This window comes from Apus apus, chromosome 2 (genome assembly GCF_020740795.1).
Source record: "Apus apus isolate bApuApu2 chromosome 2, bApuApu2.pri.cur, whole genome shotgun sequence".
Taxonomy (NCBI): domain Eukaryota; kingdom Metazoa; phylum Chordata; class Aves; order Apodiformes; family Apodidae; genus Apus; species Apus apus.
This window is the reverse complement of record NC_067283.1, coordinates 36,251,270-36,275,547: the sequence shown is the minus strand read 5'-3', so window position 1 is coordinate 36,275,547 and position 24,278 is coordinate 36,251,270. Positions and strand designations below refer to the sequence as shown.

At 37.1% G+C, this 24,278-nt stretch overlaps 1 protein-coding gene across 4 annotated transcripts in view; it reads left to right on the top strand.

Annotated features, from left to right (window-relative positions):
• ANKRD28 (ankyrin repeat domain 28) overlaps positions 1–24,029 on the top strand; it is a 119,902-nt gene extending 95,873 nt beyond the window's left edge. For all 4 annotated transcript variants that reach the window (XM_051610940.1, XM_051610938.1, XM_051610937.1 and 1 more), the window contains 14 exons: positions 2,178–2,289; positions 2,886–2,912; positions 3,912–3,986; positions 5,299–5,500; positions 7,498–7,585; positions 8,043–8,160; positions 8,729–8,948; positions 10,305–10,392; positions 10,489–10,572; positions 11,031–11,176; positions 11,361–11,443; positions 11,585–11,667; positions 13,877–13,968; positions 22,008–24,029. In XM_051610940.1, coding sequence (XP_051466900.1) covers positions 2,178–2,289; positions 2,886–2,912; positions 3,912–3,986; positions 5,299–5,500; positions 7,498–7,585; positions 8,043–8,160; positions 8,729–8,948; positions 10,305–10,392; positions 10,489–10,572; positions 11,031–11,176; positions 11,361–11,443; positions 11,585–11,667; positions 13,877–13,968; positions 22,008–22,294 — 1,705 coding nt within the window. In that variant the 3' untranslated portion in view covers positions 22,295–24,029. The remainder of the gene's footprint in view (positions 1–2,177; positions 2,290–2,885; positions 2,913–3,911; positions 3,987–5,298; positions 5,501–7,497; positions 7,586–8,042; positions 8,161–8,728; positions 8,949–10,304; positions 10,393–10,488; positions 10,573–11,030; positions 11,177–11,360; positions 11,444–11,584; positions 11,668–13,876; positions 13,969–22,007) is intronic.
• Positions 24,030–24,278: the final 249 nt, after the last annotated feature.

The window sequence follows — 24,278 nt, the reverse complement described above, 5'->3', positions numbered from 1 at the left end:
GCAGCATTTTAGGGGAGGAAAAAAAAACACTCCTATGTTAGAATTATTTATTAGACAGTGCACCAATAAATAGATAGAAAAATTATTTTCACTTATCTGGGCTTTCAGAAACTTTGATTCATCTTCTTTTAAAGAAGCCTGTTGAGGACATTTAAGTATACAAAAGATGCAAAGTTAATCTCTTTACTGGATGAGAAGAAACAAAAAAATAATTCTGTTTTGGATAGAAAGAATGGGTATTTAGTGTTTTGGATTTTTTTGTGAGCACACAAATATAGAAAGTACACAAGTATAGAAATTTCACTAACCAAGGCCAGTGATGTTTAATGTTTATTAATGAGCTATAAATGTTAATATAGAATTATTTATTAAAATTAACAAACAAAGTTAGATTATTGGACAAATAAAATGTAGGGATAAGAATTCTCGCTCAATGAGACAAACTGACTTGTCTTTGGATTCTCAGAAGTCTCATCCTGTTACAATTAAAAACATGCAAGCACAGTTGCTGTTAATGAAAGCCTGGGTAAATTAAGTGCAAATTAATTGGTTAAAAACACAGATATGTTTTACTGTGTTATGAGACAGAGTACTTTTAATTAGACACTTCCTTGTTCGCAGTGTTTTCTGCAGCTTTTTGCCCCTTTAATCTTTACTCACCTGGTTTGTTACTTCCAACCGTTGTCTGGAAAAGCTAATGTCAGGTCTTCACTATAGCAAATTGCTGTTGTTGCACATTAATGTATCAGGTCCTTGACCCAGTACTGCTGTTTTACTTCTGTTGAAATGCATTTCCATTTCCTCACAGCTGGTACTGGATCTCATTCAGATGTTGAATTTGCACTGTTCCCTCTGCTGACTCCAGGCCTTTCCTTGAAAGAGCTTACAAAGAGTTCTGATGTTACAAGGTCATGCTCTCTTCCCTCAGGAGATGGCTGCTTTTGTAGGATTTCTGCCTGTATTTCTCCAAGGTCTGAATTTTCTCTAGGGTTTTTGAATGATCAAGTTTCTACTCTTTAATGGCATTGATCAGAGGTCATGTTAGGATTCCTGCCTCTCAAATCTAAACCTGCCATATCCTACTGCAAGTTTTTCATGTGACCCTACAGTGTAGCCATATCATACAACTACAAATGTTGGCATTTCCTTTAACTTTCTACCAAACCATTTTCCTTGAGATAAACAGGAACTATCTTCAGTGTATCCAACTGCCCCATTTGTCACTACTGATAAGGGTGATCTGTGAGACCTTTAGAAAAACTGTGCTAAGGGGGAAAGATTCCAAGCTGGATTTTACAAGATAAGGTGGTTTTTAGCTTCACATGCATTTTATTTAACTGATAAAGGAGTATTTCATAATCCAAGAGAGGAGAAGGGATGGTGACCTGTTGAGCATTTCATAAAACCAAGTGGCTTCTCCAGCAATTTCACCGTCATGATGCTGACTTTGTAAAATGTTGTTGAAATTAAAGACAATGTAAAATTATTATTAAGTAGGGTTATTGGGTAGAATAATTTAGTGTGCATTCATGAAGTCCCATAAAAGCAGAAAAAATTGAGAGGGAACAGATACTACCCTTTTATCCTCCTGAATGAGTGTCTATGTTGAAGCTGCTGATTGTGCTCTGACTTACAACTTTGTGTAATGAATGTAAGGAATGATAGGATGTAAGTATGCCAACAACTAAGTGTGTTTACTATATAAGTAAATGAATAAATTAGTATCTGGTAGTGGAAGTGTATGTGTGTGTGACTCTTGAATACATGCCATGAAGAGCTCAGCTATTGGTTCCCTTCCTTTTGTATTAAACACAGAAAAATGTACTGATACAGAAAAACATACAAGCCCAGTAATCTTTATATTAACAAAGGTAACTGCAGTTATATTAGCTAGGAGGAAGATAGCCATGAAATACTAGTTTTAACCAAGTCTTACAATTCAGAGGATGCAGGATGTCTGCAGAGAAGCATTGTTTCAAATTTTGGAAGCTTTGTGATTGACCTTAACACTTGTTGTAATGAGTTAGGTGTTCTCTAGTCCAAACATGAAGTGTGCATTAAATCAGTGTTCCTGTGTGCTGTATTGTGTTTTCCAATTGAATTGGAACAATTTATCACTTAATGTAAAGTTGCATTTCAACATTTAGATACATGGTTGCATATGTCAATTTAAATAGGTGCCTGGAATACTTGCTAAGAAACGATGCCAATCCGGGGATCCGAGACAAACAAGGATACAATGCAGTTCATTATTCTGCTGCCTATGGTCATCGCTTATGTCTTGAATTGGTAAGATGACATTTCATCATAGATGCAAGCTGTAAAAGCTGCTCTTACACAGTATGATACAGTGGCCACGGGATTCCTGCACCTTGGTTCTTTATTTGTAAGCTAGGTCAGTCATGTTTTTCAGCCCCTGTGAGGATAAATATTTAAGCACTTGGTACTCTGAAAACGGGCAAGCTGAGATACCTAGATACTGGCTTAAAAAGATAATACGTTTTGAAATGAAAAGGTAAAATATTGAGTATGTGGTATATTAGTTTTGTTTCTTAACTTAAAATACACTGCTAATTTTTTTTCTGATGGCTGAAATAAAATAACCACAGGTTATCCCACTGAAAAGTGTTAATAGATTTCATAAATGTCATTTGAAGGAGCAACTTAAAATGTAGGAGAAACCTGTAAAGTTACAGTAACTAATGACCACCTAATTTTAGATAATGAAGCCTCAGATAGTTTATTAATCCCTTTGCACAAATGTGTCTTTTATTTGATATGCTAATTTTATCTACTCTGTGTTCTGCAACTTAGTATTTTTATACAAATTATACTTTTATATTCAAATGTATTCAAACATGAATTCTGAATGTTTTTAATTGCAGATTGCAAGCGAAACGCCTCTAGATGTTGTAAGTCTGTTATTTCTCACTGTTAAAGTATTACTGTACAGCAAAAAGAAACAATTTTTTAAATACTGCTTATTTTTAGACTTATTCAACATAGATGTATAATTGCAATTACAATTTAGATTTAATTGCAATTCAGAATTTTAAAATAGAAATTATTTAAGCCTTTTTTTTTACTCAAACCTTCATATAACCATGTTATAAAAATATGATAGTAAGAAGTGAGAGAGATCTGAATGTATGTAGTGTTCTTCAAACACCTTGAATGTTTTAACTAAACATTAGTGTGCTAAATTAAATACGGTCTTGAAAAAGACCCAGAATTAAAATTTTAGAACAGATCTGAAAGTAACCAATAGAAATGTATATACACAGATATTTTAATCCTTTTTGTAACTCTTGTGCCTTTTTGGGTTGTTTTCTTCTCCTTGGAAAATGTTGTGTTCTGAGAAATAAATCCTGCCTTCTGGCTTTTAATACAGTTTCTTGCTGACTTTTCACCTAATCCGAATGCTTATTTGTTTGTTGGGGTTTTTTCCTACTACAGCTGCTCTCACTTGTCCTCTTCTTACCTTTGTATGCTTTTATCTATATTAATTCATATGAGTGCTTGAGGAAAAATAATGATTATAGATTAGTTTTTTATTTAATTATTATAGAATCGTTTTGGTTGGAAAAGACCTTTTAAGATCATCAAGTCTAACCATTAACCTAGCACTGCCAAGTCCACCACTAAACCGTGTCCCTACGCGTTGTTAAGAAAAATTAAACAACTGCCTGGGAGGTGAATATGGGGGAGGGGTGGCAATATTTGCAATACAACCTCTTTAAAAGGTTGAAGGAGATCTACTATTCCTAAGGAAATTAAAATCTTATATTACTCCTGCTATTTTTCTTCCTTTATTTTTCAATCTGCGTATAATGGAAACTGTAGCAAATATTGCTGAATGTTTCTAAAGGTGAGGGGATTTTGATCTCACTCTGATTTTTGTCTCTGCTAAGCTGATGGAAACATCAGGTACTGACATGCTGAATGATTCAGACAACAGAGCACCAATAAGTCCACTACATTTAGCTGTAAGTATTTCATTTGTTAGTGATTGATAGCTCATCTAATTGCAAACGGTTGTTGACATAATTTATTCATTCTTGATTTTTTTTAAAACAGGTCACTAACAATAAATTAAATGCAATGATACCATGCTAATATTCCTGAATGAGCTATACAGGGCAATTTTTGCATTTCACTTGAAACTTGCTTTGTGGAACAGCTTTCATGTGGAATCTTGTAATGAAGATTTATGTTGTAATTTATACTAATGAAGCTTTTAGAAGACTTGTTCTATAAGTATTGATTACTTTTCTTTGATCATCATCATAATTTTTTTACTCTCATCATTGTTTAGTATGAACAATGTTTGTCCCTAACACTTCAAGAAAGATCTGCACAAGGAGTAGTGTAGAAGAGGGTCTGATTAAACTGTCTATACAATATGCAGAGTAACCAGCTCAATATGTAGCTTTCATCTTTTTACAGGACTTTGAGCAACTGAAAAACCACAGTGTACTTTCTGAAAGTACCCTAAGTCTCATGCAGTATGTTTTTTATATACATACATACATATATATATATATATATATCTCCAAAATAAAAAGTAATCTTTATTACTGGTAAATGAATCAGTTAGAAGAGACTTCCCAAAAATTAGCTTTGTCTGGGTGTCGAGGGTTATGTATCTATGAGTAAGCATTTAAAAATTATTTTGCAAAGTATGAAACCATAATTGTAGAATTTTATTTTCATTACTAATTGACACTTTGTCTTCATATACACCACCAAAGTATTGTCTATGCTGGTTTTTTATCCTTGTATGGCCATTCTGATCTCCTGAGTGATTCATCCCTTAAGTCCCTTCTATTTTACCAGTAATGTTAACTGTAGCTATTTGTACTGTGTTATTTTTATTTACACATTTTGCTGCCTTTAGAAAAAAATAATTTATTAAAAAACTAATGGGAATTTGCTAAGTTTCCATATGTTCCTCACTTGAAATAATCTGAGAGTGGTGTAACTATAACACAAAGCAATAAAACAGACAGTATTAAAAATACTGGTAGTTACACAAATTGGAGTCAGGTGATTTTCTGAAAGTAGTTTCAGTTGCTGACTGAAAGGATAAAATGGAAAGAAACCCACCAATCTTATTGCTGAAATTGTGAGGTTTTCTCAAAAGTAGTTGCAGCTGTTGTAAGTATTTACATGCTGCATCAGTAGCTCTTCCACATGTTAGATCAAAAATACTGTCTTCAGTTTTGTTTATATAATTCTGGTAAGAAAGTGAAAAATGTGAAGGATGGCAAAAACTGATGAATTTTCTTATTTTTGTAGGCCTATCATGGCCACCATCAAGCTCTGGAAGTTCTTGTACAGTCATTGCTGGACCTTGATGTGAGGAATAACAATGGAAGGACACCATTGGATCTTGCTGCCTTTAAGGGACACGTGGAATGTGTAGATGTGCTCATTAATCAGGGAGCATCAATCTTGGTGAAAGATTATGTTGTAAAGAGGACCCCAATACATGCTGCAGGTATGTGCTAACAGCTAACTTGTATAATTTTGGCTTTTGAATTGGATCATCTTCATGTTTAGAAGTCTCTGTCATTAATATTACAAGAAATGGTATTTAGGAACAGATTATGACTTTTGAAGGTGTGTCTCTCACAGCCCAGAAAGCCAAACGTACTCTGGGCTGCATCAAAAGCAGCATGGCCAGCAGGTCAAGATAGGTGATTCTGCCACTTGACACCTCTCTGGTGAGATCCTACTTCGAGTACTGTGTCCAATTCTGGGGTCTTCAGCACATGAAAGACAGGGGCGTGTTGGAGTGGGTCCAGAGGAGGACCACAAAAATTATCAGAGAGCCTCTCCTATGAGGAGGGGCTGAAAGCGGTGGGTTTGTTCAGCTTGGAGAAGGCTCTGTTGAGATCTTATTGTGCAAGAAAGATGGGGACAAACTTCATAGCAAGGCCTGTCGCAATATGACATGGGGTACTGGTTTTAAACTAAAAGCAGGTAGATTCAGACTAGATATAAGGAAGACTTTTTTTTTTTGATGATGATGAAGGTGGAGAAACACTGGAACAGGCTGCCCAGAGAGCTGGTAGAAACCACATTCTTGGAAACATTCAGGGTCAGGTTGAGCTGGGCTCTGATCGAGTTGAAGATGTCCCTGCTCATTGCAGGGGGGTTGGACTAGGTGACCTTTAAAGATCTCTTTCAACCCAAACCGTTCCATGTTTCTACGTTATATGCTACGCTGAGAAAGGTATAACAAAGCAGTTGCAAGTAGAAACCAGTATTAACCCAAGAAGTCGTTTTGGCTCAAGAGGAGGGCTGGCTGTTCCACACAGATTTCTGGAAGGGTGGGTTGTCCTTGTCCATTCAGCTAGCTAGGCTGGCTGTGCTGACAGGTGTTAGTGACATGTTCCTGTTTCTCTCCTCATCTTTCATGCAGCCCTAACTGTTGGCCCAAATTTAGATACATGAATTGTGTTGCCTGCCATGGCAGTAAAATACTTCTAAAAATTACTTGAGTCTCTGAGAATTTTGTCAGTTTGAGAAGAGACATGAAAACTATACTTTTGCTTTTTTCCAAGGATTTAAATGATTCCTAAGTGTTTTCAAAATAACAGCAGTCCTTTGCAATATTTTCTCACTACATTTTCTAGAAAACTACAGTAAGCCTACTTTTCTTGAGAGTTCCTTCTATATTCTTTTTTTTCTCTCTTTGAAAATAAACTTACTTAAATTGACATTTATAGTTACAGTGTTAGAGAAATGTTGCAGTAAAAAGAGCATTATGTACAAAACATCATCATTCTAACCACGTAATTTGTTGCCCATGAGCACAAGCTGTGTTCTTCTATTTGATTTAGCTCCTCCTAACTTCTGTTAGCATTGCTGTCAGCTAGAGAAAGATGAATTATCACTGTTCTTTGTGGGCTGAATACAGCAGCTATATGTCAGAAATAATTTCCCCTCCAACAAGCAGCCATTTGTCTTTCACGAGTTGCATTTAAATGTGATTTCTCAATTTTTGTTTCTTTTCTTGTTATTTTTTTTTTTACTGCTTGGTTAATTAGTCTGTGCGTTACATTTCCTTCCTCTCTTTCTAAATGTGATGTCAGTTAATATTTCGTAACTATGCGTATGCTACACTTGTTAACAGAATCTCTGTGTGATAGGCTAGGTATGTGTTTACTTGTGCCTTAAAAGAAGCAAAAGTATAAGCATATATTCTAACTATCGTTAATTTGTGCAACCTCATTTATATGTAAAAAAAACACACCTATTGGGAACTGACAACTGAAATCAATTACTCTTAATACTTTACAGCTGAAAACGTCTGATTTCTGACATTTCCTAGTGTTCATAATTTTTGTTTTTTATTTAAGTTAAAACAATGGCAAAGCTGTATAGTGGGCTCTCAAGCTAACGGGCTTCAGTCTGAGCAGGTTACTGTTCTGTCTGGGCTGTATACTCAAAGGCAATGAATGTAAAACTCATTTTTATTATGTTTTACAGCTACAAATGGTCACTCAGAATGTTTGCGGCTATTGATAGGAAATGCAGAACCACAGAATGCAGTGGACATTCAAGATGGAAATGGACAGTGAGTTTAAATGATACGTATTCTGTTCTTCACAAGTTACTGAGTTTTATAAAACAAAAAACTAAGTATTCTACATTGGTGGTTTTTAATTTATTACTTTTAAGGGAGATGATATTTGAATTTGGTCAAATGTGACTGTGTATTTTGCGATAATGTTGGGAGTGAAAAATGTTCTTACTCAGCTGGGAGGAAACAATGTGTCTTATTTTCCAGACACTGAAAAATGGATTCGAATAACTTTATCATGACTTCTGAATTGGGGGATATTAATTTGTTTTTTTGCATTTAAAAAGCATATGTGAGTGGCATTCTCAGAGCAAAGGTAGTGCTAGAGAAGATCACAGGTGCTGTAAATTTTAACAGCATTGTCCAGAGGGATAGTAGTTGTTCTATTTCAGCTGACTGCTGGTCTGTTAAATTTCCACGTGGATTACACTTTGTTTGTCTCTCTGCTTAGGACTCCTCTGATGTTGTCAGTTCTCAATGGGCACACCGACTGCGTTTATTCACTCCTTAACAAAGGAGCAAATGTAGATGCCAAAGATAAGTGGGGAAGGACTGCATTACATAGAGGGGTAAGAGAATATGCCTTTTCTGTCCTTTCCAGTTTTATAGATAGTAATTTCAAATACAGAGTTAGTATGTAGTGTCAATTAATTTCTCATTATTCTCGGCTCGCCATTCTTAGTTTTTAATTGTCTTTTTAGCTGCTTTGAAAGGACTAGCTTTTACCCTTTTGCTACATACCTTCAGAATTCTTTTTGACTTCTAGAGTCTCTTAATCTTGCTGTGAAATGTTAACAGGAGAGATCCCAGAGTACAGCTTTTTGTTATGGGAGAAAGATAAGCATGATGCATGCTATATGCCAAATTTTTTTTTTGTAGTCTCTGCCAGATCAGACAATTGAATGAGCCCTAGAGATTAGCAGTTATCCTAAGAAATTATTCTGTCATCAGTATTCTAATATGTTACTATTTTTCCAACAGAATGACTGTTTCCAGGAATAAAAATAGTAATGGTGCTTATTTCGTTATTACTTAAAAGTGTAAGAAATTGTCTGAAGTTTGCTTGCTTTAGTTATACACATTGTCTTACATATATGAATATGTACAAACTTGCTATTTCCTGTCTCTCTCTCCCAGGCAGTTACTGGGCATGAAGAATGTGTGGAAGCTTTGCTTCAACATGGTGCTAAGTCCTTGCTACGAGACTGTAGGGGACGAACCCCTATACACTTGTCAGCTGCATGTGGACATATAGGTGTTCTAGGAGCTCTCCTGCAGTCAGCTACATCTGCAGATCCAGTACCTGCCCTAGCAGACAATCACGGCTACACATCACTGCATTGGGCCTGCTATAATGGTAAAATACATTCAAGTTAAAATAGAGGTCTGTCCTGGTTTCTTGGTAAGACAGAAGTTGTTACTACTTACAAAAGCAACATATAAAGTCTCCTCTTTGAGTTCATATTAGTCAATGTGACAACATGCTATCTTGAGTGGGAATGCAGTAACACCTAACACATAATATGAGGTGTTTATTTTTTCGTTCTACAGCTTTGTTATAAACCACCTTAGTTCCTCGTGGAGTCTTGCAAGAAATTCAGCGTAGTACCTGGCAATAGAAATGTGCCACACGTGTCAGAAAAATAACCTTCACAGGAAGTCTTGGAAGGAAGTTTCAGATTAAATCTTTTTTTTTTTTTTTTTTTTTTAAACTTCCTTAAAATCAACCTCAATAGGCATAAGAAGCTAAAGTATACAGATGTGATTAAATAGTTTATTTTTTCTTCACTTACATTTTTCTTTGATTTGGGGATGAGGGGGGGCCTTAAAAGGTAGGAAACTCATTTGGCTCCTTTGCTGAAGATTTTGCTCTGTGTTCCTTTCCAACATTGCAGAGATTCTCATTTATTTCACCTATGAGTTGCATAGTTCAGAAAGATCAAGAAGTAAGGGCTTAGAACTTCATTTTACCAATTATTTTTAAGTGAATAACTAACTAAGCTGACTTCACAGCTGAAGCGACTGGGTAATACTCTGATAATTTTAATTAGAATAACATCTCTTTATCACATTGATAAAATTAGAAGAGTGACCAAAGTGTCTGAATAAAACAGATCTGAAATACGCTTGATTTGTTGAAAATTTAGCAAGACTTGTGAAAATACAAATCTTCAGAGATGAGTGAATGTTGAACTGAGGTTCTCTGCATATATGTATCAAAAATCAAGCAGATAGTTACAATTGTTAGCTACCCCTACAGCAGCAGGCTATTGAATTTTGAAAATAATAGCAGGGTAGGTTTAATATGTTCTTTTTGAGCTTTTGTTTTGACTATCAACTTGCGTTTTCTTTTAGTTTAGCAAGACAGTTTAATAAAGTAACTCTAAAATGGTGGAGACTTCTTCATGTAGACTAAGAGGTGAATGTACAGAAGAGTTTGAAAAGTGGAAGTGTAAAGAGCTAAATTCCGTGTTCTGGATGTTATTCAGACAGCATGATGTCCCTTCTAAATTTCACAGAGCTTACAGTTTCATTTTCAGATTTCTAAAAATGGCTTAGTTCCTAAATGTAGCCCTATCAAATACAGCCAATATGTCTTTGCAGCTTTCAAAGAAAATATTGTGTAATCTAATTTAGATCCATACTTTTGTTGTAATCCATAAACAGACCTTTTCCCTGTTTTTTTAATACCTAACTCTTATATTTACTTTAGGTCATGACAGTTGTGTAGAGCTCCTCCTGGAACAGGAAGTTTTCCAGAAAATGGAAGGAAATTCTTTCAGTCCATTGCATTGTGCTGTGTAAGGAAGTGCAAAATTATTATTAATAGATTTCAATGCTGTATTTAACAAAAGATTTATCATTCTGTAAGTAACAGCCTGTTTAATTCATTGTAGGATAAATGACAATGAAGGTGCTGCAGAGATGTTAATTGATACACTAGGTGCTGGTATTGTAAATTCAACAGATTCAAAAGGAAGGTAAGAATGTAAATGCACATTGGAAGAATGTAATGTAATAGAATGGCTCTACCAAATCCTATAATCATTTGGGGGTTTTGTATTTTTTTTATTCTGTCTAGAAATAGATTTTTAATTTTTTAAATCCTGTCCTGAATCAATAAATGTGAATTGGCTTTTTATTCTATAGGCAAATTTGAGCATGTTTTAAATGGTATCACTTTGTGAGCAGTATTTTATGCTGCTTTTTATTTCTGAATCAAATTGTGTCTCTTATAAACAACACAGAGGGAATTATTTGAAATTTGAAGCTGACTTGCTAAAGGCAGCAGTCACAGCTCCAGCAATACTGATTTCAAAGGACCAGTGGGAGGGACTACCCAGTCTTTTGTATCTGCAGGATCACAGTCAGGATGCCCCTTTGAATAAAGTAGAAAGCATGGCTGAATGTGACCATATTGTCTTCTGATCTGTTGTAGGACTCCTCTTCATGCAGCAGCTTTTACAGATCACGTTGAGTGTCTACAGCTTCTCCTCAGCCATAATGCTCAAGTAAATGCTGTAGATTCTTCTGGGAAAACACCTTTAATGATGGCTGCAGAAAACGGACAGACGAACACAGTTGGTAAAGAGAAAGCTTTATATAAGTCTTCTCTTAAGTTTGTTAATCTTACTATGGGTAAATTTCCCATATACTTAATGTTCTTGTGGATCTATTTTGTCAAAATTGGGTATCATTTTGCACAAATGTAAGCCATTAAGACTTTAATGAATATGCTTCTGGTTAATAGAAATCTTTCTTTCCCCAGAGGTGCTGGTTAGCAGTGCTAAAGCTGATCTGACTTTGCAAGACAGTTCTAAGAACACAGCACTCCATTTGGCATGCAGCAAGGTGTGTGTAGTCTGATTTATCAGTGCTGAGCTTTGGGTTAGCAAGCACTGTTTGAAAATATTAACTTGTTACTTTGAAATGGCCTTCAAAGCAATTTTTGGAGAATATTTGTTATATAACTGATGTTTGTTCTCTGTTAAGGGTCATGAAACTAGTGCCTTGTTAATACTGGAGAAGATTACAGATAGAAACCTCATCAATGCCACCAATGCAGCCTTGCAAACGTACGTATCAGCAGGGAGTACAGCAGGAAATACTTTTTTCCAAATTGATTGAATTTTAATTGCTTAATAGGTATCAAGAGTTGAACCATCTTGAAGTGAAACAGTGTTTTTGCTTATACTTAAAGTTCTAGTTTTAGCTAGGTGAAAGGGATGATAAATAAAACTTACAGTATTCTGATTCATGGAATCCTGGTTGAATTACTGCAAACCCCTCAGTGGTTTGTATGTAAACAACATTTTTCTGTGTTATAAATTATCTAATTTTTCCATTAAATTCACTTCAGTTTAACAAGTCATTTGAGCCAAACTAAGACTTTGTCTTCAAAGCTAGCTAAGAAAGAAACCAAACCTACCTGAAATGTGCTTCTGTTCTTCAGGATGCTGTTAGCAAAAGACACCTATTCCTGCTAGGATGAAAGACTGTATTGTATCTTCTATTAAATATTATGGAGAATACAGTATTCTTAATGCTTCCTGAAGATCTTCTCTCAAGTAGAATTAAGACCGAACATAAGGAAAACTTAAAATAATGTAGTGGTGCAACATCCTGGGGAATAGAGGTCAGGATGGGCTATTAAAATCACTGTTTTTCATTTTTTTCCCTTAAAGAATGTATTAGTGTTACAGGCAGTATTTGACACCAGATACGTAACTGAGTTATGTACACGAATTGTTGGACTGTTTTAATAATGCTAGCACAGATCTTTTAGAAAATAAACAACAGAACTTGTAAGCAACTTGCATATTTCTCTGGCCTTACATCCCTTCTGAAATCTGTCATGTTCAAACTCCTACAGTCCTCCCAACCATTTCCAAATATCTTTTTGAACTAAGTAGTTAAGGTAGTCAGACTTCTTTCTCTGCTCTTCGTGCTCACCATGGTGCACCTCAGGCAGCATGAAATAACCAAGAAGCACGAAAGGGACTGATTCCCTCATTTCTGGCTTGAAGCAGAAATGTCTCAAGAGAAGAAAAGGCAAAAAATGAGTTGGGAACAGAAGTGGGAAAGTATGCTACCACAGGCTTCTCTAATTCCCCATGCCTTTGTTCATACAGTCTGATCAAGAGATGTCATGGGGAGAATTAGGTACACATTGAAATATTTATACAAAATTGCAAGATTTTAACAGTTGTTTAAAATACTATTGGTTTAGTAAATGTTTTTTAGTAACTAAACTGACTTACTACAAAGCTTAAATGATGTCCTACTTTGTGGTAAGATATGGATTACAATTGTTGGCCTCTATATTAAAGTCATTTTAATTACAGTATATTTTCAGGATATCTGTGGTGTGCATTAGTTCTTGAATTTTAAAACTTTAATGTAAGCACCATAGATACAGTTACTCCTATTTGTATCTTTTGCATTTCTGGTCTCTAAGTAAGGCAATTGTTTACAAATCAAAATATAGTTCACAGTTACTTAAACCAAATTAAAGAATCTCAAAAGAAATTAAGAGCAACATAAAGCAGAAGGGGAAGTAAGCTGAGTATTCTGTTTCCTGCTGAGTGGTGGTGGAGTTTTATTTCAGCCAGTGGAAACCAATTTTGAAAAACTTGCATTTGAAAAATAGATCATTGAAATATTTGAGGTAAAGCCATGCTTGATAGGTCAAATCACTGCAAAACAGTTAATGGTTAATAGTTTGAGGTTTTGAACAGTAATCTGCTTGCTTCGTGCATTATAGTGTAAAATATTTTTTAAATCTCTAGTCATAATGAATATACTGGTTTCCAAAAGGTGGATTGAGGAGTTGCTTTTGCATATCTTAGAAGCGTTTACATGCAGTACAGTGACTACCATTCTGCATTTAGTGTTCTGTTGGTTATTGCCAGTGATACACAGTAACTCTCAGGTGGGATGGTACCTGGTACAACAGTTCAGTGAAGGGGGTTCCTCAACAGCTGGGTACTAGATATTTCTAACTTCTTACAATTATAAAGTTCATAAGCAGGCAGGTCTTTTCTAGTAGCTACTTCCTTAATGTGTGGTGCCATAAAAAGAAGAAGGTGCACAATTGTTATTGTACAACTTGTTTGCAATAAGGAAATACCTGCTATTTTTCCCATCTTAGCGGTTGTATCTACAAAATTTATATAATGTGTAAATAACACACAAGTATAAATACTTAAACATTCAACTAGGTGCAAGCTACCTATCTTAATATCTTGTTCTAAGGTTTATACATGAGTTTGCTTGTCTTCACAGACCTCTGCATGTTGCTGCTCGGAATGGACTAACGGTTGTAGTTCAAGAGCTTTTAGGGAAGGGAGCAAGTGTACTTGCTGTAGATGAAAATGGTAAGAACAATTTAACTTTTTCTCCCTATAGGAACTGTGGTTTTAAACTCGGCTCTCTGAAAAGCAGCAACCCTTTGGAAATTTCATATTGGCCTAGCAATAGGTTCCCCCATGGAAAAAAAACGTGTTAGTGACAGGACATTTTAGCAAAGCAGCAGAAGTGTAAGGAGAGTGAAAACGCTAAGAACCATGCAGGTCACAGCACTGAAATGTTTGGTTTGCATTTGTAGTTTTATAAAGTATGCCCTATAAATAAACCAGTTTTGGCATACTGAAAATGGTCAGAAAAATAAAATGCTCAAAGTAAAATGTAACTTTCAGCTCTTTAGCTGGGATGAATTGCCATTTTTTCACGGTAGGTATATTGGTGTTACAGATCTCAGTTACTGGTCTCAAGCTTCTGGCTCTTTAGAGCTTTTTGGCACATAGAAATAAGAAAAAGTAACTGCCTTGTGACTGAGGATAAATCCTATTCCTTGAAAGAGCAAAAGAAAATTAGATGTACTGACTTCTTATTTGCATACTGTCATGTCAAACATCTGTGGTCTCCCAAAGCTGGAGTGCCACAGTCGATGGCTACAAGCTGTTCAGGAAGGATAGAAAGGGAAGGAGAGAGGGTGGAGTGGCCCTGTATGTTAGAGAATGCTGTGAGAGCTTGCGAAGCAAGTTGAGATGACGTTAAGAGTGTTGGGATTAGGTTAAGGCCCAATAAAGCTGATATTGCTGTGGGAGTCTGCTATAGACCTCCCAGCCAAAGCAGTGAGGTGGAAGAAGCTTTCTATAAGCAGTTGGGAGAAATCTCCGTCACTTGCTGTTGTTCTTGTGGGGGACTTGAATCTCCCAGGCATCTGGTGGGAATACAACACAGCAGAGAGAGAGCATTCCAAGAGGTTCCTGGAATGTGTGGAAGATGACTTCCTCACACAGCTGATAAGTGAGCCAACCAGGGAGGGTGCCCTCCTGGACCTGCTTCTGGTGAACCAGGAAGATCTTGGGGGGGAAGTAGAAGTTAGAGGCCGTCTAGGGCACAGTGATCATGACATGATTGAGTTTTTGGTCATTGGAGAAACAAGGAGAGGGGTTAGTGAAACTGCCACCTTAGATTTCCGGAGGGCAAACTTTGACTGGCTCAGAAGACTGATTGACAAAGTCCCTTGGGAGGCTGCCCTGAAGGACAGAGGATTCCAGGAAGGCTGGACATACTTCAAGAAGGAAGTTTTAAAGGCACAGCAGCAGGCTGTCCCCGTGTGCCGGAAAACCAGTAAGCGGAGTAGGAGACCAGCCTGGCTAAATAGGGACCTTCGGCTGGACCTTAAGAACAAAAAGAGAGTCTATGACCTTTGGAAGAGGGGACAGGAGGTCACTCATGAAGTCTATAGAAGTGAACCTATGCGGGGTGAAAATTAGGAGAGCCAAAGCAGCTACAGCTGTTAGGGATAATAAAAAATGTTTCTATAAGTTCATTAACAGCAAAAAGTGGATTAGGGAAAATCTCCATCCTTTATTGGATGCAGAGGGAATCTTGGTAACAAAGGATGAGGAAAAGGCTGAGGTGCTCAACACCTACTTTGCCTCAGTCTTTAGCAGCGGAACCAGCTGTTCCATGGATATACAGCCATGTGAGCTAGGAGACAGGGAGGAGATGCAGAATGAGGTCATCACAATTAAAGAGGAAGTGGTCAGAGACCTGCTACACCACTTAGACACACACAAGTCTATGAGACTGGATGGGCTACGTCCAAGGGTGCTGAAAGAGTTGGCAGATGTGATCACCAGGCCACTTTCCATTATTTACCTGAAGTCCTGGCTAACTGGGGAGGTCCTAATGGACTGGAGGGTAGCAGATGTAACACCCATCTATAAGAAAGTCAGAAAGGAGGATCTGGGAAACTATAGACCTGTCAGTCTGACCTCAGTACCAGGGAAGGTCATGGAGCAGATCATCTGGAGTGTTATTAGAAGACATATAGAGGATAACCAGGGGATCAGGCCCAGTCAACATGGGTTTATGAAAGGCAGGTCCTGCCTAACAAACCTGATCTCCTTCTATGACCTGATGACCCAATTATTGGACGAGGGAAAGGCTGTGGATATTGTCTGTCTGGACCTCCAAAAAGCATTTTACACAGTTCCCCATAGAACTCTCATAAAAAACCTGGCTGCTCATGGCCTGGATGAGCACACGATCTGTTGGATCAAGCACTGGCTGGACAGTCAGGCCCAAAGAGTGGTGGTCAGTGGAGTCAAATCCAGCTGGTGGCCAGTCACAAGTGGTGTTCCTCAGGGCTCAGTGTTGGGGCTGTTTCTGTTTAACATCTTTATTGATGATCTTGATAAGGACATAGAGTGTATTATCAGTGAGTTTGCAGATGACACCAAGCTAGGCAGGAGTGTTGATCTGCATGAGGATAGGGAGGCTCTACAGAGAGGCTTGGATAGAATAGATAGTTGGGCTAATGTTAATGGTCTGGACTTCAACAAGGCCAAGTGCCAGGTCCTGCACTTGGGCCACAGCAACCCCAGTCAATGCTACAGGCTTGGGGAAGTGTGGCTGGAAAGTGTCTGGCAGAAAAGGACCTGGGGGTTCTGATTGACAAGTGGCTGTAGAGGAGTTGGTGCTGGTCTCTTTCCACAGGTAATCAGTGACAGAACAAGAGGAAATGGCTTCAAGCTGCAACAGGGGAGGTTTAGACTGGACATTAGGAAGAATTTTTTCACAGAAAGAGTGGTTAGACACTGGAATCGGCTGCCCAGAGAGGTGGTTGAGTCACCATCCCTGGGTGTGTTTAAGGGTTGTTTGGATGTGGTGTTGGTGGATATGGTTTAGGGGAGAACTTTGTAGAGTAGGGATGATGGTTGGATTTGGTGATCCCAAGGGTCTTTTCCAATCTGAATGGTTCTATGATTCTATGTGCTTTTAAAAGCGTCAGAGCTCCAGCTCTTACGGCATGCTCTGGTGTGTCTGAAATGAAAGCAACAGCTGAGGTTAGGGGGGAAGGGGGCTGCTTTGGGGGGTTGCTTTTTTGGGTTTGTTTTGTTGTTGTTATTGTGGGGTTTTTTTTGCCAGAAGGGAGGTGCTAATTAATGGTTCAAATTACATTTCCAGTTTATTCATTTCTTAGTGTTTACTGTGACTTTGTGTGTTTTTGCAATTACCCTACTTAATGTCACATGGGTGATTTAAAGAGCATTCCTTGCCTAAAATAGGGGGCAGGGGTAACTGCTAAGTGAAACTCCCTAAAATGAAGAGATTGGAAAATGTATCTTTTTTATCTCTGTTTCTCATCACAAGTATGCTAACTGTAGTTTGTAGTTTTGTGGGCTTTTGATGTGCAGCCAGCCAGTTCCTGGTTAGGGTGGATCTCTGACATAACAGAGAAGAATGTTCTTTGCATAGAAGTCACTCTCCTCTGGCAGCCTGGGGATCTAACTGCAGCATGTTAAAACTTCTTTTTAATTCTTCTCAGATTTTAAATGTTAATGTGACTCTGAATGCTGCCTAATCTGGTTCGTCAGTGTGTTCTTTTCTTTCTAATAGCAATTGCTTTGTTTACAAAATTGTAAGCAGCCTTGACAATATTAAAAATTAATTCTTCTGTTGGATGAGTGTGCCAGCTTCAAGTACAGTCTGTGCAAAGTGATTAATAGTTTGAGCTCTGATGGAGCAAGGGTAACTTTCATGAGGTTTATCAACCGATTTCACCTGTCACTGTAATTTAATTTTTTTCTTAATCCTTAGAAGTATTAGTATGTCATCAGACTTGCTAAACCTGTTGCAAAAGTCTTCTTGATTTCCATAGTGTACCTTTTATATTAAATAGAAAAGCTGGCAGCAGTGATACCCAGGTTCTGCTTCAAGTCTGCTTGTCTTTGATTTTAGCATCTATTGCTAGAGTATGTGTGTTTCTGAAGAAAAAACAAACAAACAAACAAAAAAAAACAAAAAAAACCACAAAAAGCATACATTTACTTAATTCTACTAAAGTAAAAATATGTGAGAAAGTTGTTTGTTGGTTTGGTTTTTTTTAGAAAGGCTTTAAATACTGTTTCATGCATTTTTGGGGTGAACGCTGTTTAGCAAAGCAGACTGAAGAACTAGGTGCTGGAATCTTTTGCATCACAACACTGACATTCTCTTTCTTTAGCATAGTTCAGGTAAGTTCAATGATTTGCCAAGCAAACTTGGCATTTCAGGTAGGATCAGGTGAAACTGAAGGTAAAGTTTTAGTGTTTACATGGAAGTGTGTCTTAGAACAGGTAACCAGGAGAACCTCAGCTGATATGGAGTGGTGATCCGTTTTTGTCTTTGAAATTGTCCCTTTCTGTAAAGGCTGTGTTGACTTTTTTTGCAAGCAGTCTCTACTTGTATTTATATCTGTATAAAACTACTTAATGGTCCTCTGCTGCTATGTCTGGGCTGCAAAAAATTACGGAAAAACATGAGTTTTGAAAAAAGCCAACATCACTCCAATTATCTGCATTTCAATTTAGAAATAATTTGTAAAATACTTAAAACTCTAGATTTGAAGTCATACTGCTTTTGTTACAGAGCATCTCTTAAAGTGGTGAAATCACTTTTTGAGATGTTTAACAACTAACATCTTTGGAAAAAATGTAATCTTCTTGGCTCTTTAAGATTAAATGCAACTGGATCAGCGAATTAACTGTCTGATATACTTCCCCAAAGCAGTCATACTAAGGGTCAGTTCTCAGTTCTGTATCAGTTCTCACTCCTGTCTTTCAGTTCTTTCCCATGTTTCCACACTTCTCACCATGAAACTTTGCCATCACCTGCAGATACAAAAACTTGTTTGAATTTGACATTATTTACACAAGTTTACATGTCTTAAAAGAAATTGTACACTATTGAAAGTTTTGGGTTTGATCGCTCAGCCAACTTCTAAATATTTTTCTTGTTTGGGGTTATTTCCAGGCTATAACAGGCTAGCTGCATTTCCTGGTACAGTCTGTCTTTTATTTCTTGTATTAATATGCACCTCAGTAGTGAGAGGAGGAATTCTCTAACTCCAGAAGCTGACACAGCATGGAGATTTTACAGTGATCATTTGCCTTTCAAGTTTGTTTTATTTATGATTTTTTTTTTTTCCAAGCTTTCCTTTACTCATATTCTAGTGCATATTGGAGATTTCCAGTTTTCTGGAAGAAATTTTTCTTGTAAATGCTTACGAGATGACTCATCATGCCTCAGCTCACTTTCTTCTCTTTCCCAAGTGTAAGACTTCATTCAGTTTATCTCGAGAACTGTCTTTGCTCTGACGGCATTAATAACCCTCTGATTTTCCTATTGGTGCCTTGATGGAAACTTTCAAGCCCCAGGGGAGGGAGCAGCTCCACATGTGGAGGGTGGGAGCCCTGGTCTTAAGTCAGCATCCAAGACACAGGCTCCATTTTCTGTTGTGCAAGGAAACTGCTTCACCTCACTCTGCCTCTGTTGTCCCATCTACAAATGAAGATCGTAATTTGTTGTTGTTGTGTGAAGGCTCATGCAGATACAAGTACAGATTATGGGGATCAGTGTAGAAGAACTGCCTAAGAGTATTTTGGTGGAGTCAGTACATTTACCAACGTCTTAACAGAAAATTTAGCCTGTTTATACCTATTGTTGCGTTGACATTAAGGGATGTAAAAATATAATTTGTTCTTATAATTTTAAAATACCATAGACTAAAATCAAGTGGTGGAGGACACAGATGTCAGTCTTTCATGGGGCAAGCAGTTACTTCATCTTGCTATGTCTTAAGGCAAGAATAAAACTGTGATGTTTAATTCCTACTTATGAAAGCCAGGAGCTTAAGACCTACAATCAAATATTTGTGCAACCACTGTTTTTAGAGAACTTTCAACAGAAGCAAATAATCTATATAGTCTTTATATTGGCCTGTATTTCTTTTTTTTTAAGATGAACTGGGATACTCTGTTCCAGAAAGAACATAAGTATTCAAGAATATTCAAAGCTATTCAAAGACTAGCAAGAAGCAATCTTTAAAAAAGGAGGGAGGGGGGAAAACAAAAGCAAAACCAACAAAACACCTAAAAAGGTAGCTGGTGAATGTTCATTTTTCTTCTTTGAACTTCCATCAAATCACGATAGTGAAAGACATTATGTTGAATATGGCCAGCTTGAATAAACTTATTTTGTGTTATCTTACCTTCATACAGTCTCCAGCAACTGTGGATGTTAAATTGTGTGCCTTTGAGTATCAGTTTTGAGCCTTCTGTTCTGCCTTACATGCCTGAAATACAGTCTTCATCCAAGTGTAGCAAGCTCTGGCCCTTGCTTCTGAATCCTTTCAAAATGTATCTCTCCTGCAGATTGTCACTATTAGCTCTGAGCTGTTTAAGTGCTGTGACCCCTTACTAACAATGAAAAGATCTGCTGCGCTGCACTTCTGTCCAGCCCTGTCGCTTGGTCAGCTGGTGCGTTTTGTGCTTGGATTATCTGTGTGTTTCCTTGGGTTGTATGCTAGCTCCTTTGGGCAGGGACTGTTGCCTTACTCTGTTCCAAGCATCAAGCACAAAGTCTGTCCTGAGCAAATAATAATTCAACTGCAAGATTGTCCTCTGCTTGCTCTTTTCTTAATTTCTAGCTGCAATTGTCTGTAACGTGCCTCCTTGTTTAAAACTTCTGTGCAGTTGTGCAACACAATAACTACTCCTAGGCTCTAACATAAAACTTGACCTGGATCTACTTCTGCAATAAAGATGATTCCTTAGTAGTTGAAATGCTGGTAGAACAGGTATTGCTTCATTTTCCATGACTTCTTAAGGTGTGGATAGAAATCCATCATGCATATCTGGGCACCTGCTGTGAGAGATACTGCAAGGGTGCTGCCAGGTGATCTGGCCATCCGCTTCTGTGAGGAGCCAGGTAAAAGGAACTTACTTCGGCCTTGGTGGCAGAATCAGTTGTCATCTGTCATTGTACTTGTGTGACTGCCATGCTCCTAGAACTGCTATTGTCACCACCAATTGCAGTACCTCAGTGTTGTAGATACACCTGGAGACCTGTGACAAAACTTATCCTCAGGTGCCTTGCTGAACGGTTAAGCCTAAAGCCTGAGACAGGAGCAATGTGCAGATCTCCACTGAGGAGGATCTGAAGCGTTCTTATTGACATTTAATGAGTAGAGGCAAGTACATAGGGAAGGGGGAAGGTGCAGAAGGAGATGTGTTGTAGGGTTATTAGAGCCACAGTTATCCAGAAGCAATTTCACAGCTATATGACCTGGCTGCAAATCATTCCACAGCCCAAGACCTCCTGCACGTGGGTATTGTCGCAGCAGCATTGCCTGGCAGAAGGAGTTTGGTTGGACCAGTTGGGCAACCAAGAGGTGTAGTTTCTCTCTGCAAGTCCTAGCCTACTAATCCAGTTGATGTTTCCTCAGACTTCTGTGATTTCTTCATTGATATCCCTCAAATACAAGTTAGGCATTGGCTTTATAGTTTAGATTACTGTATATTACTGTATACTCTAATATAGGTTGGTTGAAATTGTATACGCTTCCTTTTCAATTAACTGCCCCTGCTGATTTAGCCAGCTTGTTACTGAGAGAGGACAGTCTTATTAAAATAACTGTTGGTGATTAAAAACTTGGTGGAAGTTTCTGGATTAAGAAATATTTAATATGTTTAGCTGTAGTTTCTGCAGTGGCTTTCCAGTTGATGCCTTCACCTATCACTGTTGGCTGCCATTAGTTCTCTCTCCTTATCCAGTTGACTTCCTCACCATTGTCAAATCCAGGCTTTTCTTGCTGGCCTGGAGTGTCTGACTTTGCTTAACCACACAATTATGTGTCTGTTCCAAAGTCCACTCACTTCCAGGTTGTTTTTGTAATGGAAAGTTTAAAAATACTAATTGATAATGCACTTAATTTTATGGGTTGTGTTTGTTTTTATAAAAATGGTGCAGAACTAAGCAGTATAAAATATTTTTGCCAGTGAAAGATGACATGATCTTGGGGAAATTCTGACATAATCGTTATTTTAAATGGAGGTTTTGTTTTTTCTTGACTTTCCAGGTTACACACCAGCTTTGGCCTGTGCGCCCACTAAGGATGTGGCTGATTGCCTGGCTCTCATTCTGGCCACGATGATGCCTGTTTCATCGAGCAGCACGATACCTTCCCTTACATTCAATGCCATTAATCATTACACCAACACCTCAAAAACTGTCACCTTTGATTCCTTGCCAATCATGAGGAGTGACCATAGCTCCTACTGTACTTTCAACAATATTGGCAGGGAAGATGGCTACCCCTATACAGAAGAAGACGAACTAAATGACTCTGATTCTGAGACCTATTAGAAACTACATTTTGTTGGTCTGAAGAGTGAACCCTCACGCTGGAAGGTCAGGCTTGTGCTTTTGAAAAATAAAGCTGTCAGTGTTTGAATGCAAGAAGAGAGAGCAGACCTTTGAGAAGATGTTTTTTATTATGACTGCATATAAAAAAAAAATCTGTGAGACTCTTAGGAGGATTTTTAAGAGCATATTTTGCAGAAGAAGCATAAATTCTTGAATAAGTTCTTGGAATCCATGGCAAAAACAAATAAAATAAAGAATGTCAAAACTGTTTTATTTAACTGTATTCTGCCATTCTGTTTCTGGTGCCAGGAGTAAATTCTGCAGTCTGGGCACCCTACTTGATGTAAATGAACAACACTATTCTACAACACAAAGGATTCTAGATTTAAATATTATCAATAAAATTAAAACCATTTTGAAGGCAATAAATGAGTTTGGTACAGTAGGCATTGTTTTCTGCAAATTGCCAAAGGACCAAATAACTTAAAGATTTTTTTTTAATTAAAAATGTTTTTGTGAAAACTGGAATAGGTTGAGAAGTTGTTTTAACCAAACCTTAATTACTTCTGGAAAAGAAGCTTAGAGTTGGTTTCAAATGTTGATTTTTTTTTTTTTTTTAATTTTTTATCTTATCATCTGCAAGCCTTCCGACACTATTAAACGTACCATGAAAGAAAGCAGATGTACTTTTAAGTTTTATTTTCTTTTAGGAGAAATGAAAATTAACTTGTCGTAATACTTTTATAATACTAAAATTAAACCAGCTAACAAGGTGAAGTCAGGGTGAAAAATGTACAGTGTAATAAACAAGGGAAGGGGTGGGAGATGTGGGAGGGAAGCAGTAATTGTTGCACACATTTAGATTTTTAACTTCTGGGGTTTGGATTGAGATTTTCTTTAATTTAAAAATACATGAGTAACTTGGAAACTACAAAACTGCTTATAAAATTGAAATGTCTTGATAACCCTGTTGTGACTGAGAGTTCTTTTCAATAATTTGTCCACTTTCCTTTCATCATAAATACGTATGCAAGATTAAAATTGTATATCCCTATCACCTTTTTTTTCCAAAAACCCTGGAGTTACAAGGGGGGGAGCTGAATTTAAAAGTATATTTCCCTATTAGAAAAAAAAGTACAGTGTCTGGTCTGTGGGAAGAGCTGTGTATCTTTGTTGTGCTCCATTTAGAAAATAAACAGCAGAAAGAAGGTCCCTGTAAATGTAGTTCAGACTTGCCCGAAGATTTTTTATTTTTTTTTTAATTTATAACAGACTACTGTTATTTTTTTCATTGCCTGAAGAATGAAAAACTGACATAAGTAAGCTGAAGTTTTGTCTGTTAAATACGGATATTTACTTTATTTGGCTCTGCTTTAACTATAACTGTTAATTTTCAAGTGAATTTGTTTATGTACATGCAAGGAATCCTTGCATGTCCTGGTCAAGTACAAATAAATTACTACAAACTGATTCCAATTTCCTTTTTATCCTTTTTGTATTGTGAAACTGGAAATCTTTATGATATTGTAAATTATCAGCTGGTTTTCTGAACATAGTGTGGAAACATGGGACAATATTTTGATCTATTTGATAATTTTGTGGGGGTTTTGAAAAATTAATGAGCATGTACATAGAAATAGTGACTGCTTGAATACTGTATTTACCTGCACTCTTTCAGTATTTCAAGATTCCTGTATATTTTACGGAGTATAATAAAACCCAAATGTGAGTTCTACTAATGAATAATTTATTTCTATCTATGAAACACTTAATTACAAAGTTTCTTTTGTTGGACTGTTGGAATTTGTAAAATTTACTTCCCAAAGGCTAGACCAGCATTTTAGTTCTAAACTGAAGGTGAGACATTTAAATCTAAAGTAATTTCAAATGTTAAATTACTTCATTATTCCCTTAGGCTCCCTTTTAACTATTACTTTCTTAACCATTTGTGCCTGTGTTCCTTGTTTATATATGCAGTACGTTT